The sequence below is a fragment of the Dipodomys ordii genome, unplaced genomic scaffold (genome assembly GCF_000151885.1).
Source record: "Dipodomys ordii isolate 6190 unplaced genomic scaffold, Dord_2.0 Scaffold4, whole genome shotgun sequence".
NCBI classification, from domain to species: domain Eukaryota; kingdom Metazoa; phylum Chordata; class Mammalia; order Rodentia; family Heteromyidae; genus Dipodomys; species Dipodomys ordii.
In genome coordinates, this window is record NW_012267220.1 from 7,786,630 (window position 1) to 7,807,751 (window position 21,122).

Here is a 21,122-nt window from a genome sequence, read left to right on the forward strand (position 1 = left end):
GAATAGCCTCAAGAAACCGGAAGTCACTGGACTCACCATTGCTCTTTGTGATCTCCAAACCAAGGCTCCAAACTTGAAGAGCTGGTCACTTGTTCCTGTTCATAAAAATATAGAGAGAATGTTCACCTATCTAAAGAGCACCTAATGAAATTCAGAAAAACTTTTACAAAAAGAACTTAGAACTGTACCAGGCTTTACAAAAAAGAAAAAAAGAAAAGGAAGAATGGAAAGAAGGAAAGAAAGAGAGAGAAAGAGAAAGAAAGAAAGAACCCTTCCCAAACAAAAAATTAAATCTGAAGAGGAAATTATTCAAATATTTTAGGGGGTATATTATAACCATAAGAATTTTGTTTATAATACTCATTAAAACTGGTTCCAAAATGGAAGGGAAAAAAATCTCTCAGTTCTGAATGCCATGTGTGCGGGTGTCTTGCTAATAATAAGCTTCCTGAAATGAATAAAATATTATGTCCATTTACACACCAGCTTAGCTCCAATACAGCATTTGTGTATGTGTGGTTTTTTGGTATCCAAGGGCCAAACTTTTAAACAGTTTTAAAGCAATTGTTGTGTCCTCAAGAAGCGTCTTTAAAGGCTCCAGAAGCCTGTTCTGGCTGCCATGAGCCAATTTCATGGGCTCCTAGTGATAAACAAAATCTGTTGTCTCACAGTGGGAAGCCAAGACAGAAATCTGGCCAAATGTGTCTGGTTTTTATAACACAGAATTTCCTCTACTTAATTACAGACATATATGTGTGTGTCTGTAATTATAATGGTTATAATTGAATATAATCTGCTATACACTTGGGAAGCTAAAGATACTGAGAAACTAGGATCTTTTGATTATTATTTGCCAACTTGATGGGAATCATATTCATCGCAGCAGGGTTACAATTTATTATATTTGGAAAAAGATGGTCTAGATAGAAAATATGAAATGAACTATAGCCTGTGCAGATTCCAGGTAAATTATGTACTGTTGTAAAGTAGTCATTGCGCTTTCAGGAATCCTGAATAATTGCATCTGACAACTCAAAAAAAAAAAAACAGTTTCTGAAAGCTAAGTTTATTTTATCTTGTATGTTGGACCTTAAATCCCAGGCCTGGGCACCATCTCAGCTTTTTGCCTAAGGCTGGTACTCTATCACTTGAGCCCCAGCTCTACTTCTGGCTTTTTGGTACTTAACTGGCAAATAAGAGTCCCACAGAAAGCTGCATGCTGGTGGTTCACGCCTGTAATCCTAGCTACTCAGGAGGCTGAGATCTGAAGATCATGGTTCAAAGCCAGCAACCACAGGAAAATTCTGAGAGACTCTTATCTCCAGTTATCTCCACAGCTCTGGAAGTGGAGCTGTGACTCAAAGTGGTACAGCACTATCCTTGAACAGAATACCTCAGGGACAGCACCCGTGCCCAGAGTTCAAGTCCTACCATTGACAAAAAAAAAAAAAGAGTCCCACAGACTTTCCTGCCTGGGCATTAGCCACATACACATAGCCTGAAAGGTGTTAGACTTGACATTAAACATTTAAACTTTGGGGGAAAAAAAAGTTTAGGGTTGGGAGTGTATCTTAGTGATAGCTAAGTGGTAGCTAAGCCTAGCATGCATGAAGCCCTTGGTTCGATTCCTCAGAACCACATAAACAGAAAAAGGCAGAAGTGGTGCTGTGACCAAAGTGGTAGAGTGCTAGCCTGGAGCAAAAACAAAAAGTTCAGAGGGCTGGGAATGTGGCTTAGTGGTAGAGTGCTTGCCTAGCAAGCATGAAGCCCTGGGTTCAATTCCTCAGTCCCACATAAACAGAGAAAGCCAGAAGTGGTGCTGTGGCTTAAGTGGTAGAGTGCTAGCCTTGAGCAAAAGAACCTCAGAGACAGTGCCCAAGCCCTAAGTTCAAGCCCCAAGACTGGCAATAAATAGATAGGTAGGTAGGTAGGTAGATAGATAGATAGATAGATAAGAAAATGTTTAAAAGATTTTAAAGCTCCAACTGTTGATTAGAAAGTCACCATGTAATGTTTAGAAAGATACTAATCAGTCTTCTGTAGATACATTAAGCTTAAAATTTAGTGTAAATCTAGTGGAGATTTAATCTAGGGCTTCAGTACTGTCCAGAATACATTCTACCACTGGGCAATCTCTGTCTTAATAGATGAAGCAATTTTTGTAACCTGTGGAATATCGTTTGCTGCCTTCCCCATTTGTGTCTTGTCTTTATTGCTGGAGAGGAAAAAAAAAGCTTTATATACAAATGTCTAACTTAGAATTTTGATTGGATTTTTTCCATCCACAGACCACTTAAAAAAAAAACTGGACGACTATATTAAACAGTGGAATGGCCTAGTGAAAGTATATCGAAATGAGAGAAGAGAAGGGTTAATCCAAGCACGGAGCATTGGTGCCCAGAAGGCTAAGCTTGGACAGGTAGGAAACCCTTACAGTCTCTATAATGTCACAGCTTTCGACTTAGTAACTAAAAGATCATATACATTTTAATTACTCATTGGTGGTTTTTTTTTAATTGAAATGAGGATGCTAGCTTGAACAAACGTATGTGTCAAAATTGGCTATAATGCTAATTCTCATTAGCATCTAAATGTAAATTGTATACGATGTATGATATTCCATGTGTGAGGAGTATTCTTTCACCCTGCCTCTTTTCTTTAAGGTTTTGATATACCTTGATGCCCACTGTGAGGTAGCAGTTAACTGGTATGCACCACTTGTAGCTCCCATATCTAAGGACAGGTAACATTACCTTGCTTTTTTGTTTTTTCTTTCCTAGTTGAAAAGTAAGCCTTGTCCTAGAAGGGCAACTAGCATTCTCACTCTGATCGCAGTTCTACTCTGTGCACCACGTGTTGTGTTTGAAGTGTTGTTACCATGAGCTAGTTACCTGGGAGTAGAGCTAGGTTGATCGTTTAAGCGACGCAAATGCAGAAAGTCTGGCATTTGAGGGAGACCAAGGTATCCCCCTGGAGAGTCTGTTACTGAGACTTCCTCTAACTCTAGAGACTTCTCTAAGAGGCGTACTGATTACTGTCCCTAAACTGGAGTAAAAGCATTAAAAATCTTGGAAGATTAGTGCTTTGAATATATATATATATATATATATATAGAGAGAGAGAGAGAGAGAGAGAGCATACATATTAAATTATATACATTTTATATATAGTTGTTTCTTTTGCCTTTTTAAAAATTACTTCACATAGTAAGGGCTACTTGTTATTTTGTCAAGTTTTTGAGTGTCCTATAGAAACTCTAAGGTTTAAAAATAGACAACTACTCCATGGAGATGTGGCGATCACTATTAAATTTCCGAAAATGTCTGAATTATTAGAAGGCAGTTTCCTCCTCCTACTTCTCAGAGTCCTTGGTTGCTTCCTGTCCAGAATTCTGTTTTAGAATGCTGACTGCTTTAGAATTGAAGCAAATGAGACATATCATGTAGCAGATAGCATGTGTCAGAGAGAGAACCCGAGGAGGCTTTATCCTAAGGAAGGCCTATCATACTGAAGGCCTATCATAAGCACTTTGCCATGTTGTCTGGGTTAATCCTCACAGGAACCCTGTAAAGCAGAGCTGGCTCCAATTTTCTGAAAAGATTACTAAAGATTAGAAAAAATAACTAATTTGTTCCAAATCTGATAGCTAATAACCCGTCAAATGGAGGTTTCTGGGCCACTTTACTTGCCACCATTTTTTAGAAATGGGAAAGATACTTAATCAGGGATGAGGTAACTCTCCCACGGGATGCTAGCATTCCTGCCAGTAGGCAAGTGGCTTTCCAAAGGCCATAGCCACACCCCACCCATCCTCCTGAGCAAGCAAGACCACACTCTGAGAATGCAGCATCCTTCTTGAGTCCTTTCCCCCAATCAGCATTCTCAGCCCCATAGACTTTTTCCCCTTTCTCTTGGTTTCAAAGCATCTAGAAAGTAGTGTGACCTAGTTTTACGGAAGAGCAGTGATCTCTGTTTTAGGAAATACATTTTAGAATCTTGCTGATGAGATCAGCATGGAACCAAAGCAGGGTATCAAATTATCTTTGTAATGTTAACTCTACATTCAACTAGTTATGTAGCGCTTAACATTTTTATGAAGCCCAACTACAGGGTTTTTTTTTTTCTTCCTTTCTTTATGGCAGTTTTTCTGACCATTTTTTAAGTTCCTCAACAGATTTTGAGAGATTTTTTTTTCTTTCTGCTTTTGTTTTTAAGCAGCTGTATAGATTTTTTTTTCTTTTTTTGCAATGAAAGGAGCAAGAAAGGAGATTAAGTAAAAGCGCCGAAACACATTTTCACAATAATGACTTCTAAAGCAACCAAGAGTTGGGAGAACTAAGAATGTGGCAAGAGCACACACACACACACACACACACACACACACACACACAAACACCTCTATACATACACACACTTTATTTTTATTTATTTTTACTATCTTTCAGTAGATGTACAAATGGTTTTTTCAGTTCACCATGTTAGTTTATGGCCAGGTACTTTAAAAAGGGATGGGGAAGGAAAATGTAGGCAGAAAAATCTTGTAAATAACGCAAAAATACCCAGAGAAAGTTACGAGTAAAAAAAGGGGAAAACACTAGTAAACTCAATGCCCATAAGCCAAGGGGAAAAGTCACCTCTTTGCCGTCCTTACCTTACTTACTTAATAGGCTCCTGGGTTTTCATGGGACATTCATTTTCTATTTCACCATTAGATAGTTAAGTTGCCAAATGCAAAAACAACCTACAGAAAGGGCCAACGTAGGTAGGCATGCTAAACTAGTCAGTTGTGGCTTCTTAAATGCTTTTTCATTTTCTGTAAATGTTTCAGAACTACATGTACTGTGCCTCTAATAGATTACATAGATGGGAATGATTATTCCATTGAACCACAGCAAGGTGGGGATGAAGATGGCTTTGCCAGAGGGGCCTGGGACTGGAGCTTACTGTGGAAACGTGTTCCTCTAAGCCACAAGGAAAAGGCCAAAAGAAAACATAAAACTGAGCCTTATCGGTAAAGATGATTACTTTCAATTTTCACTGAATGTTTACCTAAGTCCTCTCTTTTTCCTTCCTCATGAACTCGTGTACATGTGTGGTTCCCTACATTGACTTTCATTTGACTTTTGCTGCCATCAACCCAATTCAGAACCATTTGCACTGTGCCGCTTATAGATGTCATAAATGGCAACACATATGAAATTATACCCCAAGGGGGTGGTGATGAAGATGGGTATGCCCGAGGAGCATGGGATTGGAGCATGCTCTGGAAACGGGTGCCCCTGACCTCTCGAGAGAAGAGACTGAGAAAGACAAAAACTGAACCGTATCGGTAATCACTAAATCACTTACCTATCTTCCTTCCTCTCTCCTTGCTGCTAATCCATTAACCTCTTGCAAGCTGAAAACCGGCTCACACTGTAGATGCTGCCTCCGAGGCTGGAAGGGTTTCTTTCTTCTCTCAGGCTTGGCTCAAAGCTTTCAATTCACATTTACCCTCAGTGCCATCTCCTCTGACTGTTGAGTGGGACAGGCAGGGGACAGCAGGAAACATGATTAGCTCCAAGTAGATGTAAGTGAAGAAAAATGTCTCCTGTGCCAGTAGACTGGATCCGTAGGTTTGAGTCTTTGGATGATAAGGGTATTCTATAAATTCAAACTAAATGACTGATAATCCAAGACTTCATTTCTACTCGAATGCCATGAGGGTAAGGCTAACAATGAAAGAAAAACATTAAGGCATTTGGGTTTTTTTTTTTTCCTCTTTGGCTTTACATGTTTATATGCTAATTTTGAATCAGTTAAATATGAATGAATAGAAAAAGACACAGATTTGCTGGGCACTGATGGCTCCTACCTACAATCCCAGCTACTTAGGAGGCTGAATCCTTCTGAAGATTGTGGTTCAAAGCCAGCCCGGGCTTTAACCACCAAAAATGGCTCTGTAGCTGAAAGCGGTAGAGCAGTAGCCTTGAGCAAAAAAGCTCAGGGACAGAGCCCAGGTCCTGAGTTCAAGCTCCAGGACCAGCATGTTCCCCCCGCCCCCCCCAAAAAAAAACACTAGGAAATGCTGCATAGAATCATTTGTTGTCAAAAAACTTCAGAGTCAAACTATTTCCATATTAACTTTTGTCATATCATGTGGTTTTTCACGTAAAACAATTTATTGTTACTGTCTTCTTCCACCTTTTAATTAGAATGTATTCCTGTCTTTCAAAACAGTAACCCCAGGTGAAAAATTTACTCAGATGTTAGTATAGCGTTCTCTAGAATGTGTCTATTTGATGTTTTTGATCATGCAGTTCTACCTTTGTTCTCTTTCTCCTTGTTACACTGCTGGAAATGGTAGAATTAATTCTGTTTTAGGAAAATGCTTCAGTGTCATGGAATGCTGGCGGGTTTGGGCACGTCGTATCTAGATACTGAATGGCAAACATAAAGAAATGACAGAAACTTAAACTTCATTTAACCACATTTTCCAAATTTTGAAAATTTCAGACTAGTTTAGCAATCTGCTGCTGACCTGCTTAGTTCTCTAACAAGTCTGGCAAAAAAAAAAAAAAAGTTCCAATGACATTTATATTTTTTGCCTATTCCATGGCCTAGTAAAGGCTTTTTGTTTTGTTTCTTTTTTGTGCTTAGGCTAGGGTGCTATCCTTTAGCTTTTTTTGGCTACCACTGGAGCCACAGCTCCACTTCCAGCTTTCTGGCAGTTAATTGGAAATAAGAGTCTCACAGATTTTTCTACTTGGGCTGGCTTTGTACTGCATTCCTTAGATCTCAGCCTCCTGCGTCATTAGGATTACAGGTGTTAGGCAGCACTCATATTTTAACTGAGCTAGGAAATTTTAAGGAATGATGCCCTTTAACTCACTAGTTTGCTTGTCAAGCTGCATTTTCAAATATGTACTGAGATGAAGAGGAATCTATTGGCAAAAAGGCATGGTTACTATGAAGCAGTTTTCAGTGACACTCAATGTGACATGAAAGTATAACCAAAAGTATAAAAAATAGTTCTGTTGCATGAGTCGAGCAATATTTTTGAAGAAGAAAAGACAGAAGAATGACTTTCTCTTGATGCAATTTGCCTTTATAATTGACAGCTTCTCCACTTAGCAAGTATTTATTGAGTGCTTTCTGTGTGCCAGCCACTGTTTGGGGTGGGAAGTTGAACAGTTAACTGCACAAACAACTCTGGAGCAAGCTGTTAGGCTCTATATTATCACGAAAATTAACACATATGTGGCTCATACTGAAAGGGGCACCTAATCCAGCCTAGAGGGTCAGGAAAGATCTTGTGATAAGTTATTGAGGCCAAGCTCTGAGGGACAGAGAGAGAAAAGGGAAGAGAGAGAGAGGGCCCGAGGAGTAACATCTGGCAGAGCCCTCCAGATGTACTTGAAGGGCTCATAGAAGGCAGAAGCCAGGAGAGCGTAGTGCCTGGATGGTTCTTTAAGGCCTCTCTACTCTGGTTGCTGTGTGCTTCTATCACGGTAGGGAGAGAATGGGATGAAGGACGGGAGCACGTGTGGCACGGCAGTGTGTGGACCGATCAGTATTGTCTTTGTCTAAGGTAGACAGATGCAAAATGCACATTCAAGGAAGAAACAATTCAGCTCAGTGATAGACTTGAATATTAGGTGTGAATCATGAATAAATACCTTAATGGTATTGTTTCCCAACACTTGGGAATCACGATGCACTATTAGTTGCTTCGCAGCAGTGAGTGAGGTGCAGAATCCATTAAAAATTATTCCACTATTAGTTTGACAATAGTCGTAGTGACTTAGCACTACAAAGCTACGCACAGCCAGGTAACTCACACCCTGTGGCTCGAGCCTGTAATCCTCTCAGGAGGTCAAGTTCTGAGGTTTGAGGTTTGAAGCCAGCCTGGGCAGGGAAGTCCATGAGACTTTTATCTCCAATTAACCACCAGGAAATGAGAAGTGGTGCTGTGGATCTAAGTGGTAGAGCACCAGCCTTGTGCAAAAGAAGCTCAGGAACCGTCCCCAGGCCCTGAGTTGAATCACCACAACCAGCAACAACAACAAAAAGTTACCTGATTCTTTTTCTCTTGCCCCTAAAAAAATACCCACTTTTAAGATCCATCCAAGAAGGTCACAAGGTCACCCTTTTGCATTCCTACTCCTAAGTAAACAGCAACGTGAAATTGTCCTGTGTCTTTCCCATGCTACATTTGCAAACTCTTGAGGAACTGTGGCTGTTCTAAGGTGATTTACACTCATATTCGGCAAGCCCCTAAGCCATAAAATTAAAAAATGACAGACTGCTTTCATAGTGTATGGTTTTGTTCATCCCAGAACGATGCATAAATCATGGCAGGAGCAGTTAGCAGACCACGGCTATGTGGTTCAATGTTCTAGGAGTGAAAGCAGAATTTTTATTTCAGTTGTTTTCATTTTGAAAACAAGGGAACCAGTATGCCCTCTAATGGTGACATGTCAGAATGTCCTGAAAGTTGATTATAAACTTTTAGTTAGAAATCTTGGTAACTCGCGGGATTTCGAGCATATTGTTTTATGACAGGTTTATAGTTTCTTCATGTTTGGCCATCAGTGTTTTCTCTTCTATGCATATTTAGGCTGTGTCCCCGAAAAGCTTGCTCTCTATTGGTGAAGGGATGCTGGAGGGGGATTCTCTTGAAGAATAATGATTGCAGTGTTTCTTCTCCTCAGGTCTCCAGCCATGGCTGGCGGATTATTTGCCATTGAACGAGAGTTCTTCTTTGAACTGGGTCTCTATGATCCAGGGCTCCAAATCTGGGGTGGTGAAAACTTTGAGATCTCGTACAAGGTAACATTTTTCACTTAAACAAAGGCAGTTTTCTCAGTAGTTACTGACTTAGGACTTTGAGAGGGAGATTTTTTTTTTTAATGTACAGCATGCATTTCTCAACTGTAAGGAACAACTTTAAATATAAACATTTATACCTTTTTTTGAGAAAATAAAGCAAACTCTAAATGTAAATGGCTGTAGGGCTCAGTTCATTGTGGCCAACAAACCAGAAATGTAAATCCCACTGAAGGCTTTCAGACATGGGGGCTTTGTATTGCAGTGGTTCTTGGAGAATCTGCATGTATTGGGACTGCCTAGTGATGCTACCTCACTGTAGGACAAGAAGCAGAAAAAAGAGAGAGAGAGAGATAATGGCATTCAGCTGGTGTAATTAAGAAACAGTGTTGTCTCTCTTCTCTTTCTCTTTTCCCTCTCTTGTCTTTGTGTGCCTCCATCTTGTGTGGGCCCCCAGTTTGCTGTCCCCCCAATAAACTCTTTTTCTACCTGAAAAACAAACAAACAAACATCATTGTGCTGAAGGTAGAAAGCGAGACAGAACTGCAAAGGTACACGGTATAGTTAAGCTGAGATAAGGGGAGGGGAGAGGATTCCACAGTTAAATAAAAGTATAGTATAGATTTGAACATGAAACAAGTAAAGCGCAGTTTGGCAGAGTCCAGCAGCATGAATAAGACATCTAAGAAAATAAAGTTAACAGGCACATCCGGATCTCATTGAAGAGCGTCTAATGCCAAGCTAAGAGATTTTTTACCTAATTTGATAAGCCGTAAGAAGCCATCAAAGATACTAAGCAAGGTAATAACATGACCCAAAGCTGCCCTTCAGCTACAGTAATCTCTTTCTATAAATAAAGATAGAGTTAAATAGAGAGAGGATGAAGGTGAAGAAGCCAGTTAGAAGGTTATTTTAATACTGACTCAAGTAGGATTGTATTAGAAATGCTGGGATAGGACTGTTAGTTGTAATGAGAAAAGGCTGCTAAGGTAACTAACTACCGGTATATAGCAGCAATTGATTATTCTATTCCCATTGTCTTCCTCGTTAGCATGTGAGTTTTTAAGAAGTAAGTGATTTAGCCTAAATAACCTAAATAAAACTAAATAGTATACATCTATAAGGGTTTGGTTTTGTTTTTTTTTGATAGGTTGTAGGGCTGTCCCTGAGCTTTTTCTGCTCAAGCCCTATACTCTACCACATTGAGCCACAACAGCACTTCTGGTTTTCTGGGGGTGAATTGGAGATAAAAGTCTCACGGGGACTTTCTTGCCCTGGCTGGCTTTGAACGATGATCCTCAGATCTCAGCCTCCTGAGTAGCTAGAATGACAGGCATGAGCCACTGGTGGCGCAGCAACTAAATTATTTTAAAATAATCAGTTTAGTGGACATTGATCAAAATGAACTAAGCAACTCAATGGCAGCGATGGGAGGGAGGGAACAAGTGGGAAAGAGGGAACAGCTGATGCTATGCAAAACAAAAGAAATATACACATCACCCAAGGTGGAAGAAATAACTGTATTGCAAAGCTCAGAGAACTCATAAATGTTATAGACCATGACAGACAATTTGTTTGAAAGTTAGAATGTGTTTGTGACTCTTAACTAAGCATCACTATCCTACAATACTATGAAATTTGGGAAATTAGGTAACCACTTAATCACAATAAAGAATTTGAAAAAATAAAAATAAAATAATCAGTTTAGGATCTGTTTAGCTTACATATTCTGTGTTGGCCTGGTATCCAATTTAGATTTAAGATTTGCACGCACACAATGAACTTTCACTTGTTACCGGGTTGTACCTTTGGAACAACTTCCACAACAGGTGATTTTTTTTTTCTCTCTTGGTAGATTTGGCAGTGTGGTGGCAAACTGTTGTTTGTCCCTTGTTCCCGTGTTGGGCACATCTACCGTCTTGAAGGCTGGCAGGGAAACCCTCCACCGCTCTATGTTGGGTCGTCTCCAACTCTAAAGGTGAGTTGTTTGCTTACAAGAGAAGAAGGACAGTGTTAAAATACTAGGACCACACCCACAGGTGCCTCTTAGCCAATGCCTTCTGGGAAGAAGAGTAAATCTCTTTACCTTAACTTAGGCTCGACTTCCTTAGGAAATCTGTCATTCTTCAAGATTATTCATTTTACTTATTTTCTTTTTCATTTATGTTTTTAATTGACAAGTATATCTGGCCAATAGAATATTTTGATATATATATATGATATATATTTGATAGTTTGCTGGATTGGCTTAAAGTTATCTATCATGTACCTTATAATCATGTTTGTCATAGGTAGGTAGGAATGCTTAAAATCGACTCCCTTAGCAATTTCATATATACAGTAACCTTAATGTACAACAGATCACCTGACTGAAATTTTGTGTCCTTTGTCCAACATTTCCCAACATTTTGAAAATCTGGTTATTTTCCCCTACCTGGGTTGTTTCAAGTTCCTTGTGTATTTGGATACTAACTTCTTACAAGATTATGATTTATAGTTCTAGTCTCTCATCCTTATATTCTCTCATATCTTCACACTGTTCATTGTCTCCTTTGAGATTTTTCTTTGTATGTGTCAGTAATGTGGCACTAATAGATTGTTCTGGGAGAAAGCATTCCTGTATTCAGCCAGGTTCTTTCTCTCCAACCCTTTCTGAGCATCAATTTCTTCCTTTGTTCATAGGATAGATTATATTATCTTAGAATTTATGATCTTCTACTGCCAGGACATCGTATTCTGCATGCATTATTTTTAATTGAACAAACACACGTGACATTTTTACACTTGGCACATAGTGTATTAGGGTCATTAGATTGCATGTCTTTGATGCTTAATTAAATGCCAGGTCCTGCAGAAACAAGTTGGTTATATGTCATGTGTTACATGTCATATGTCATGTGTCTCAGATGACTATGATATTCCAGCTATTTCTGTTTTCTATAGTGATAAAATTTTCTTTTTCACAGAATTATGTTAGAGTTGTGGAGGTTTGGTGGGATGAATATAAAGACTATTTCTATGCTAGTCGTCCTGAATCAAAGGCACTACCCTATGGGGATATATCCGAGCTGAAGAAATTTCGAGAAGATCACAACTGCAAAAGTTTCAAGTGGTTCATGGAAGAAATCGCGTATGACATCACTGCACACTACCCTTTGCCCTCCAAAAATGTGGAATGGGGAGAAGTAAGTATCAGCCCCAATTCACATCTCAAAATGTATGGTGTAGGCTTCGGGATGAGGGAGAGAGAGATGGAAATGTGTGAGTGAAATAAAAAAAAAATTCTTGAGGAAAAGTTGAGGTAAAACTGCCCTTCCACTAAGCCACTGTAGCCACTGACCACCGCGCTGAGCACCTTCTCTGACTGCCTTCGCGTATCTGCAGACACAACCAGTCCCCACACCCCCTCCCCCCGGTGAGATCTACCCTTCACCATCCTCCTCCCAACCCAAGTGCCTTCCCCACCTTCACTTGCTCTGACTTTGTTTTTCTTTTTTCAATGGCACTTAGCACTCTCTAATGTAATAAATGATTTTTTTTCCTGCTACAGTTTTTGCTTTTACATCCCATGTTTGCTTCCCTTGAAATGTGAGCTGGGGCGGGGGTCTTTATCATAGCATTGACTATCTGTATCATGCAGTCTGTCCTCAGTACTGAATGAATGGATGGATGAATGAATGAATTGGTTTTTCTGCCCTCCATTTATTATCTCACTAAATTCCCCAGGTTAGCCTCTCCTTGCTGGGACCCCTGCCCCTCACACTTCATATCTCAGCCTTTCCCAAGCATTCCAGCTGAAACACTGTCTGTTTAAAAGCATTCTCCTCAGAGCTCCTCCATGCACGGTGACAGGCTATTTTCTTTGCTCAGAAAGACAGATGGACGGACAGACTCCCTCACCTTCTGTCACCTTACAGACTCTGTGGCCTGAGGACTGCGACTTGCTGCTCTTCCTATTTTCAGAAGCTCTCTCATCATAGTGCACAGCCAATATTTGCTGAATGAATACATATTTCATCCACATTTTACAGAGATGTGGTTTGAGATGACTGCACGGATCTATAATGTAACACAAAGCTAGATTCAAAAACTGGAAGCCTATGTTTGTTTTTCACCTGTATTACCCAGAGTCAGAGGAAAGCTTTCCTACCTGCCCCTATGCTCTGACATTTGCCCCTGAGAGACCTGGTGCATTTTTTAGTAGCTTCATAGCCACTGGGAAATACCACACAATTCTTTCTAAATGTTTAGCTACCTAGCATGTTACTATCATAATGAAGTAACTTTCTTCTACTTGCTGCTCTTTCAATAAATTATCATGATCCTGAAATTACAATTAATAGTATCTTTTTTTTTTCCTTTTTATAGTGCTAGAGATTGAACTCAGGGCCTTAAGCTGGCCAGGCAAGTTCTCTGCCCACTTGAGTCATACCCCTAGTCATTTTCTTTTCATTTGTTATTTTGTTTTGTTTTGATCAGTCATGGGGTTTGAACTCTGAGCCCAGGTGCTGTCCCTGAGCTGAAGGCTAGCACTGTACCACTTGAGCTGTAGCATCACTTCTGGTTTTCTGGTGGACTATTGGAGATAAGAGTCACATGGACTTTCCTACCTGGGCTGGCTTTGAACCACGATTCTCAGATCTCAGCCTCCTAAGTAGCTAGGATTACGGGTGTAAGCCACCAGCGCCCAGCTTCATTTCTTTTTTATAGAGCCTCCCCGTTTTTCCCTGGTGCCAGCCTCAGACAGTAATGAAACCGCCCCCCTCCAGAGTAACTGGGATTGCAGACATTAACGACCACACTCAGCTTGTTTTACCTAAGTTGGTCTAAGCTGCAGCCCTTCTATTTCCACCTCTAAGTAGCTGGAGTTACAGGTGTGCTCCACTATGCCTGGAGTTTAATTGTGTCTATCTATCTTCACCGCCACCCCCCTCGCCCCATGGTATTTTATGGAAATCTGTATCAGCCCAGTGCCCTGTTAAGATGAACTCATTCCAACATTGACTTCAAAGATGACATATGCTCAGAAATACTTAAGAGACTATCGACACAGCCATAACCTGACAACACCACTCCACACTCCCACACACACCGCTCCTCGCCTTCTCTCATGAACAGCAGTATTGAGAGTGATTCTCTCTTCATCTGATATGAGAGCTTATTAAAAGCTAAAGGGTGTCCTGCTTCATCTTTTTATACATTTAGATCAGAGGCTTTGAAACTTCATACTGCATTGACAGCATGGGAAGAACAAACGGAGGCTTTGTGGAGCTGGGGCCCTGCCACAGGATGGGAGGGAATCAGGTGAGTCTCCTCCTGTCTCGAAGTGCCTGGGCAGTGTTAAGAGCTGCCAGGCTGATGGATCACAGGCAGGGTTCAGTTCAGTGTTTAGTCGAGAGGTTTTGTTTTCTGATAAAGCAAAACATTCTAAACAGAACTAACAGGGCTCATACAACATTTATCTAAATAAGAGGACTAACAGAGGTTGGGTTTCCCATAAGAACTCAATCCAGTGTTGATGTGTACAGACAGACATGAAAACATAGGTATGGCAGAATATACTGTGTAAGCCTCAGGGTTTTTTTTGCACATATCATTCAGTACATTTCCCCAGTAAACTGGGATATTACCACAAGTAATGTATATTTTACTCATGTATTTGTCTTCTGTTCCATCTAGACTATGAAACATTATATCCATTTCCAATCTTTCATTTGCTCACACTGTTGGTACATAATAACGTGTTTATTGTTCACACTGTATGTTAGAGGATAAAGAACATAATTATTTAAGTGCTCATGGGGGGTCATAATTAACTTCAAAATAAATATGGTTCCTGCCTGTGGACTAATAGTTCTAAACACACAGAAAAATTACAGAACACTAAGTTACTGAGTTTAATTACAGCAGTTCAATTGCTTTCCCTTTGTAAAATGTTTATACGCAGGGAAGTTACCACTGCTATTTTCTTATTGCTTTTCTTGTTTTTTCTTAACAGCTTTTCCGAATCAACGAAGCAAATCAGCTGATGCAGTATGACCAGTGTTTGACAAAGGGCCCTGATGGATCAAAAGTTATGATTACACACTGTAATCTAAATGAATTTAAGGAATGGCAATATTTAAAGGTATTGTGTTTCCATTTCTTGAATAATAGCATGTACTATTTCATTTTCAGTGACACCTGCCATGTAGAATTTTGATGACAAAAACTTACACCCTACACGTGAATTGATTGGCAATATCTTCTCATCATTGTTCTTAATAATGAGGTCCCACGTTGGTCTCTCATGTAATGAGGTCACGATGTCCACGATTTCAGAAACTCAGGAAAATCAGTATTCCTGAGGCAATCAGCACCATTGTTGGAGGATCAAAATGGAGCATTTAAAATCTGAAAGAGTTGTTCTTCAAGTAAAATTATATTCATACTGTTAAAAAATCTATTTCATGTCATCCACCAGGTGGAGATAGAGACTAACAAATAAAACCTGGGAGCCGAGGCCTTCTCTGCCTCCTAATCAGTTTGTTAAATACAGCAGAATAAATCAGCAAGAGGCTTGCTTCAGAGGTCAGATTTATTCACAGGCCACATTTGGGATACTTTCTGTTTCAGCTGCGCATATTTAAAGCTCTAGGGAAAGTTGAGATTTAAACGTATGAATGGATTGATGTATAATTTTCAAATTAGATTTGGCTCATATCAATTAATGAGGACATAAAGTATTGTGAAAGTTTATTTTTCAGACAAAAACCTGGAAACCTTCAATGGATCCATCCAGTATTTGTGAACAAACCCCCTCTTCAGTACAAGATCTAGCTTGCTATATAGTAAAGATATGATTCCCCAGCTTAATCCTTCCCCTTCCCATCTCTCTTGGATAACTAACAGTTGATAAACACGTTACTGATTTATATATACATATATATATTTATTTATTTATTTATTTATAAAATATCCCAAAAAATAGTATTTGATTTTTCTTCTTTTTGCCAGTCCTGGGGCTTGAAATCAGGGCCTGAGCACTGTCCCTGAGCTTCTTTTGCTCAAGGCTAGCACTCTACCACTTGAGCTACAGTGCCACTTCCAGCTTTTTCTGTGTATGTGGTCCTGAGGAATCGAACCCAGGGCTTCATGCATGCTAAGCAAGCACTCTACCACTAAGCCACATTCCCAGCCATTATTTGCTTCTTATGTAAGTTATTAGTAAATAATATTTCTAAAATTAAATCAGAAGGTTGTAAAATTACATATTTAAGTGATATAAAAGTATTTATAGCCTTACTACATGTTAATACAAATAAACTTTTAATGAAAAATACTTTTTCCTATAAAAAATAGAATAGTGCTGTTTCATACTTTTAAAAGTCATGTTACACTCTGGTCCATATAAGACAGCTGTATTCTCGCGTTTTCTCTATTTAGTCTGGTACAGTTTGTTGTGTTCATTGATATATATGAGGAAAATGCAGCCTCTCACAAACATGTAGTTAGAAAGAACTTAATAGCTTTTGCAGAAAATTGTGACCGTATTCCTCTGATCCTACACTACAATTCAATAAATGGTAGTTTTAAATCAAGTACTTACAAACATTAAACTCCATTGGTCACTTACATTTTTTTTGGACTTTTTAATCACATAAGCCTTTTTTGAAGATCAAGCATTGCTTAGAAAATATCATTTCTTGTTATGTTGTGTAGATCTAAATGTTGGCACATTCCATTGCATACTATCAAATAATATCACCATTTGGGAGGCAGAGATAGGAGGACAGTGGTTTCAGGCTAGCCCCTAAAAGAACCAAGATGGGCATGGTGGTACATGCTTATAATCCCAGCTAGGCAGAGGAAGCGTATTGTGGTCCAAGATTGGCTCAGGCAAAACTGTGAGACCCTATCTGAAAACAATACGCTAAAACAAAAGGGGTTGAGTGCCTGGCACAAGTGGTAGTGTCCTGAGTCTAAGCTGAGTACTGACAAAATTTAAATAAAAGTACCAAATCTACCCAATGGTTATAATTCATGAGGAAAGTCTTGTAATACTGCGAAACCATCACATTTTCATAATAGTAGGAATGTTTTCCAAAATTCTAATTTTTGCTTTAAAAAACACACACACACACACACAAAAACTTTTATCTTTGGTAACAGATACTGTCAGGTCTTTGTCTATTCTTGGAGTGATGGACTCAGTTCACCTGGAGACAATTACCCAGGTCTGACTAGTTGTAGTTTGCTGAATAATAATAGCATTCTTTGAAGGAGGCGACCACTTCAAGTAAATTGCTCAAGTGCTTTTTCTTTTTCAGAAATACTATTGTACTTGTCTGCCTGCGAGTACTTGATTTATGCTTCCAATTCATTTCAAGGTGTCTTTAAAAACTGTACATGAGGGTGAGCATTTAACAAAATTAATAAGCTGTAATTGCTTCACCATGTCCCACCCTTGAGTGCTTGCTTGAGAACGCATGCAATGAAGACTTGCTACCAGAACAGACTGGGACCACTGCTTGATTCATGTCCAGACTTGAGCTGTTTTGCCCACTATTGCTTTTGTTCTATTAGAACAGATGTCAGTATAGTAAGGATCAAAGTTCAAAGCCAGCACAGATGAGAAAGTCTTGGAGACTCTCATCTCCATTAAACTATCAAAAAAGCTGGATATGGAGTTGTGGCTGAAGTGGTAAAACACTAGTCTTGAGCCAAAGAAGCTCAGGGACAGCATCCAGCCCCCCCCCCCCCCGCCCTATACACGTGCGTGTGCGTGCACACACACACACACACAGAAAAAGAACTGGTGTGAGATGAATGACTGAGAGAAAGAGCAGGAGGCTCTTGAGGACTAGAAAGAAAACTGAATCAGAGATGGGGCTCAGAGGGAAAGAATCTGAACATGGAACCAGCAGTATTTTGTGACTTATCAGTACAAGAACTTAGAGGACTGACAAAAGAAATGCAAAGTTTGATGCATAGTCAATACAGGCTTGTCCAGTTTGCTGGAATTGTGTCCTAATGAAAGCCAGATCAATGACTCTTAATGTCAATGATGTCAGTCCCAAATGAAAACTTACTTTTCCTTTCATGTGTTCCAGACCCTGCACAGATTTACTCACGTTCCTTCAGGAAAATGCTTAGACCGCTCAGAGGTCCTGCATCAAGTGTTCATCTCCAGCTGCGACTCCAGTAAAAGGACACAAAAGTGGGAAATGAATAACATCCACAGTATTTAGGAAGAATAAAGGAAACCAATAATCTACCTACTGACAAGTAAATTTATACAGGACTGAAAACCGCCTGGAACCTGCTGCAACCATTATTATTAACTCTGTACAGCTCCAAACCTGGAACCTCGGATCAGTTTGAAGGACATTGATAAACTGTGATTTTACAATAACATTATCATCTGCAGTTACTGTTTACAAAACTGCTTTTACCTTAAACTTTGTAGATGTTTACATCTTTTCTGTTTCATTTTCAGATGATGTTGGTTATTTGTGCTTTTCCCTCTGTTTTTGTTACAAAAGAGTGAAAAGCATCTTGTTTCTTTGGGATTACACTCAGGGGTCTGACAGGCAGTTTGATATATATATATTTTTTTTAAACGCACTTGAAAAAATAAAGGTTGGAGTAACCAGGCTATCCTAAGTAGCTGGGTGATTATCAACCTGTTGTGTCTTTATTTAATTTTACATCTTTTTGGAGCACTGCCACAGGTGGTTAGCCAAGGTGGCCTGCCTTCATAGTCATGCTGCTTTTCTGAAAGGTGAAATTCAACACATTTAGTGCCTCCTTTATTTCTCAGTATATTTTTGAAGAGCTTTTGATGAAATTAACAGGATGGCAATGATTGGGTGAACTGTCATCAGTGTGAGGAATACTTTTCTACTCAGAAATGAATTTGTTTGCTATGAAGTTGCACAGCCTGAGTAAGAAATGACAGTGTGGAGCATACCAAGGCTGTTCCATAAGGTGTGAGGGGTAAGTGGCATCAACTCCCGTACAGGCTGGATTCTCCATGCCATCTGCTCTCCTAGGAGAGCAATGGGGTTTTCCAATGAGGGGAAACATTGTCCACCTACATCTGGGATCTCCTTTTCTCCAGTCCCTGTCACTGTAAGAAACAAAAGTAATTTTCAGTTTGGGAACTTGAAAGTAAGGGGTAATAAAAACAACAAAACTCCAGTTCAAACACATCCAAGAATTCCCAAGCCCTTACTAAATTAAGTCAAGAAAATTTAGGGGGCATTACTATTCAGGCTGTGCAATCTGTAAAACCAAGAGGGAATTGACATTTCATTTTTAATCTTTTTTAATCTAAATAAAATTCCATGTATAGTTTTCAATTTTTAAAAATTCATAAACAAAAGTGGATTACCTTTCTGTTCAATTGGATGTAAGTTCTCTAGTATTCCTTCATTTGAGGAAACATTTTTATTAGTATTTTTTCCAGTGAAAAGAAGATTTGTTTGAATTTGAACATTTATTAAGACAGTACTTACTATAGGAGACCAAACACTGCAAATGGTCAATTCAACTTTTTAATTTCTAAGTAGCCTTTTATTCCCCAAAATATTTAAATACCCAAGTTGAGTGCTTAAAGTAAAATGTGATAACGTGGGGCATGGCAGGTAATTAAGCATTTTCAATCTTATAATCATGGTGTCATTACAATGCAAAGAACTTACAAAGTACTGCTAGAGGGAACTATTTATAATTAAAGCTTAAAAAACAAATGAACAAACACTCTACATTAGTTTCTTCCCAGCTTAGTTCTTCAATTTGGAGAATAAAAGGTAAACATTCCAAACAGTTTTATTTATAATTTTGAATTGTCAATTTGAATTTTGCTATTGATCTGTGATCAACCATTTTAACTTTCACTCATCTCTAGAGATATTTAAAAATAAATACGTTTATATGCTTATATAATTGTGAAATAAATCAACTGTTTAAAAAGGAGAGAATTTGTAATTACTTGTGTGTTTGCAAGTAGACACCATTTTCCATGTTGAATAGATTATAACTGTTATCTATGCATAGGCCTAAGAAAGGTGGCACATAAACTGTGCATGTAATTTCATGGGTAAATTAAAATGTGGGTTTTTCTTAGTGTGACTCATTAAGAACAACAACAAAAAAAAAAAAAAACAGAAGATATTCTGTGACTATACTATATATTGAAGTCAAAAACCTTACCAAACATGGAAAACATCAAAAACTGCTGCCATACTGACTGTTTTCTACTATAGGCTGCTTTGGAAATAATTCCCATATTGTTGCTTTGTAAGTTAATATCACTATGCATTTCTACACATTTTATAAATTTGATTTATGAAGATTTTGATACACTGTATGTTTCTGTAGAAATTATATAAATATTCAAGATTTATTAGGGTAAATTTGAGAAGCTAATGTATCTTAATTCTGGGTTGCTTGTTTTTTAGGTGAGGAAAAAAATAAAATATTCTATTTTAATTCATAGCTTTTTCAGTATTTGTAATCATTTCTAACTCTAACAAGTACATCTTACTGAGTTGCTTTTTTTTCAATTTACAGGATACAGAATTAAGACCTGAAATATTACAAATAATAGTTATTAGTTGTGGGTATGTTTGAGCATTGGTTAGAATTCTTGTACATGTCCTTAGAATACTCAGTTTATCTGTTTAGGAAGGAACATAGCAACTTCTGGTTGCCTATGTATGTCAATAGTTTGTTACCTATATAACAATTATATAAAATATCAACAATAGATACACTTATTGGCAGCATATAATTACCTATATAATTGCCTATTAAAAGCAAAGCTTTCTTTAAATCAAAATTATAACAGCAGATGAATTGAAGCAAAGAGAAGTCTACCAGAATGAAATTAGAAGCAGCCCACAGAGTGACCTCGTTGTGTAAAGCTATCTCAAGAGAAAATACAGCTGCTAACAGATTGAAGGAAGTTTTCTGGGTTAAATTGGGAACTGTTGAACTGACTTGTCTATTTCTTGTCTTTCGATCCTTAGCTGTTGTAGTAGCAGGCTAAGAAATTTGAATAGTGACAGCACCAGAGAGGAATAAATGGGTACTTGCTTAGTCATAGGAATCATAGCTTTTTATATCTAGACAAAAAGTCCACAATAATTCAATGGAAAACATGTCTGGTACTTGATCAGAGACAGACCTTGAAGGCAAAAGTTTAGGCAAGTAAAATTATTTCATGCAAAAGCAGTTAAATATTGAGCGTTGGGCTGGGAAGGTGGCTCAGTGGTAGAGTGCTTGCCTTGCATGCATGCATGCGGCTCTGGGTTTGATTCCTCAGCACC

The 21,122-nt window shown here is 38.7% G+C and overlaps 1 protein-coding gene across 1 annotated transcript in view; it reads left to right on the plus strand.

The window, feature by feature from the left end:
• Galnt7 (polypeptide N-acetylgalactosaminyltransferase 7) overlaps positions 1-20,287 on the plus strand; it is a 118,844-nt gene extending 98,557 nt beyond the window's left edge. The window contains exons 5-13 of the mRNA XM_013023745.1: positions 2,289-2,419; positions 2,664-2,743; positions 5,147-5,329; positions 8,694-8,811; positions 10,664-10,786; positions 11,775-11,993; positions 14,014-14,112; positions 14,807-14,935; positions 17,901-20,287. Coding sequence (XP_012879199.1) covers positions 2,289-2,419; positions 2,664-2,743; positions 5,147-5,329; positions 8,694-8,811; positions 10,664-10,786; positions 11,775-11,993; positions 14,014-14,112; positions 14,807-14,935; positions 17,901-18,038 — 1,220 coding nt within the window. The 3' untranslated portion in view covers positions 18,039-20,287. The remainder of the gene's footprint in view (positions 1-2,288; positions 2,420-2,663; positions 2,744-5,146; positions 5,330-8,693; positions 8,812-10,663; positions 10,787-11,774; positions 11,994-14,013; positions 14,113-14,806; positions 14,936-17,900) is intronic.
• The last annotated feature ends 835 nt before the right edge of the window (positions 20,288-21,122 follow it).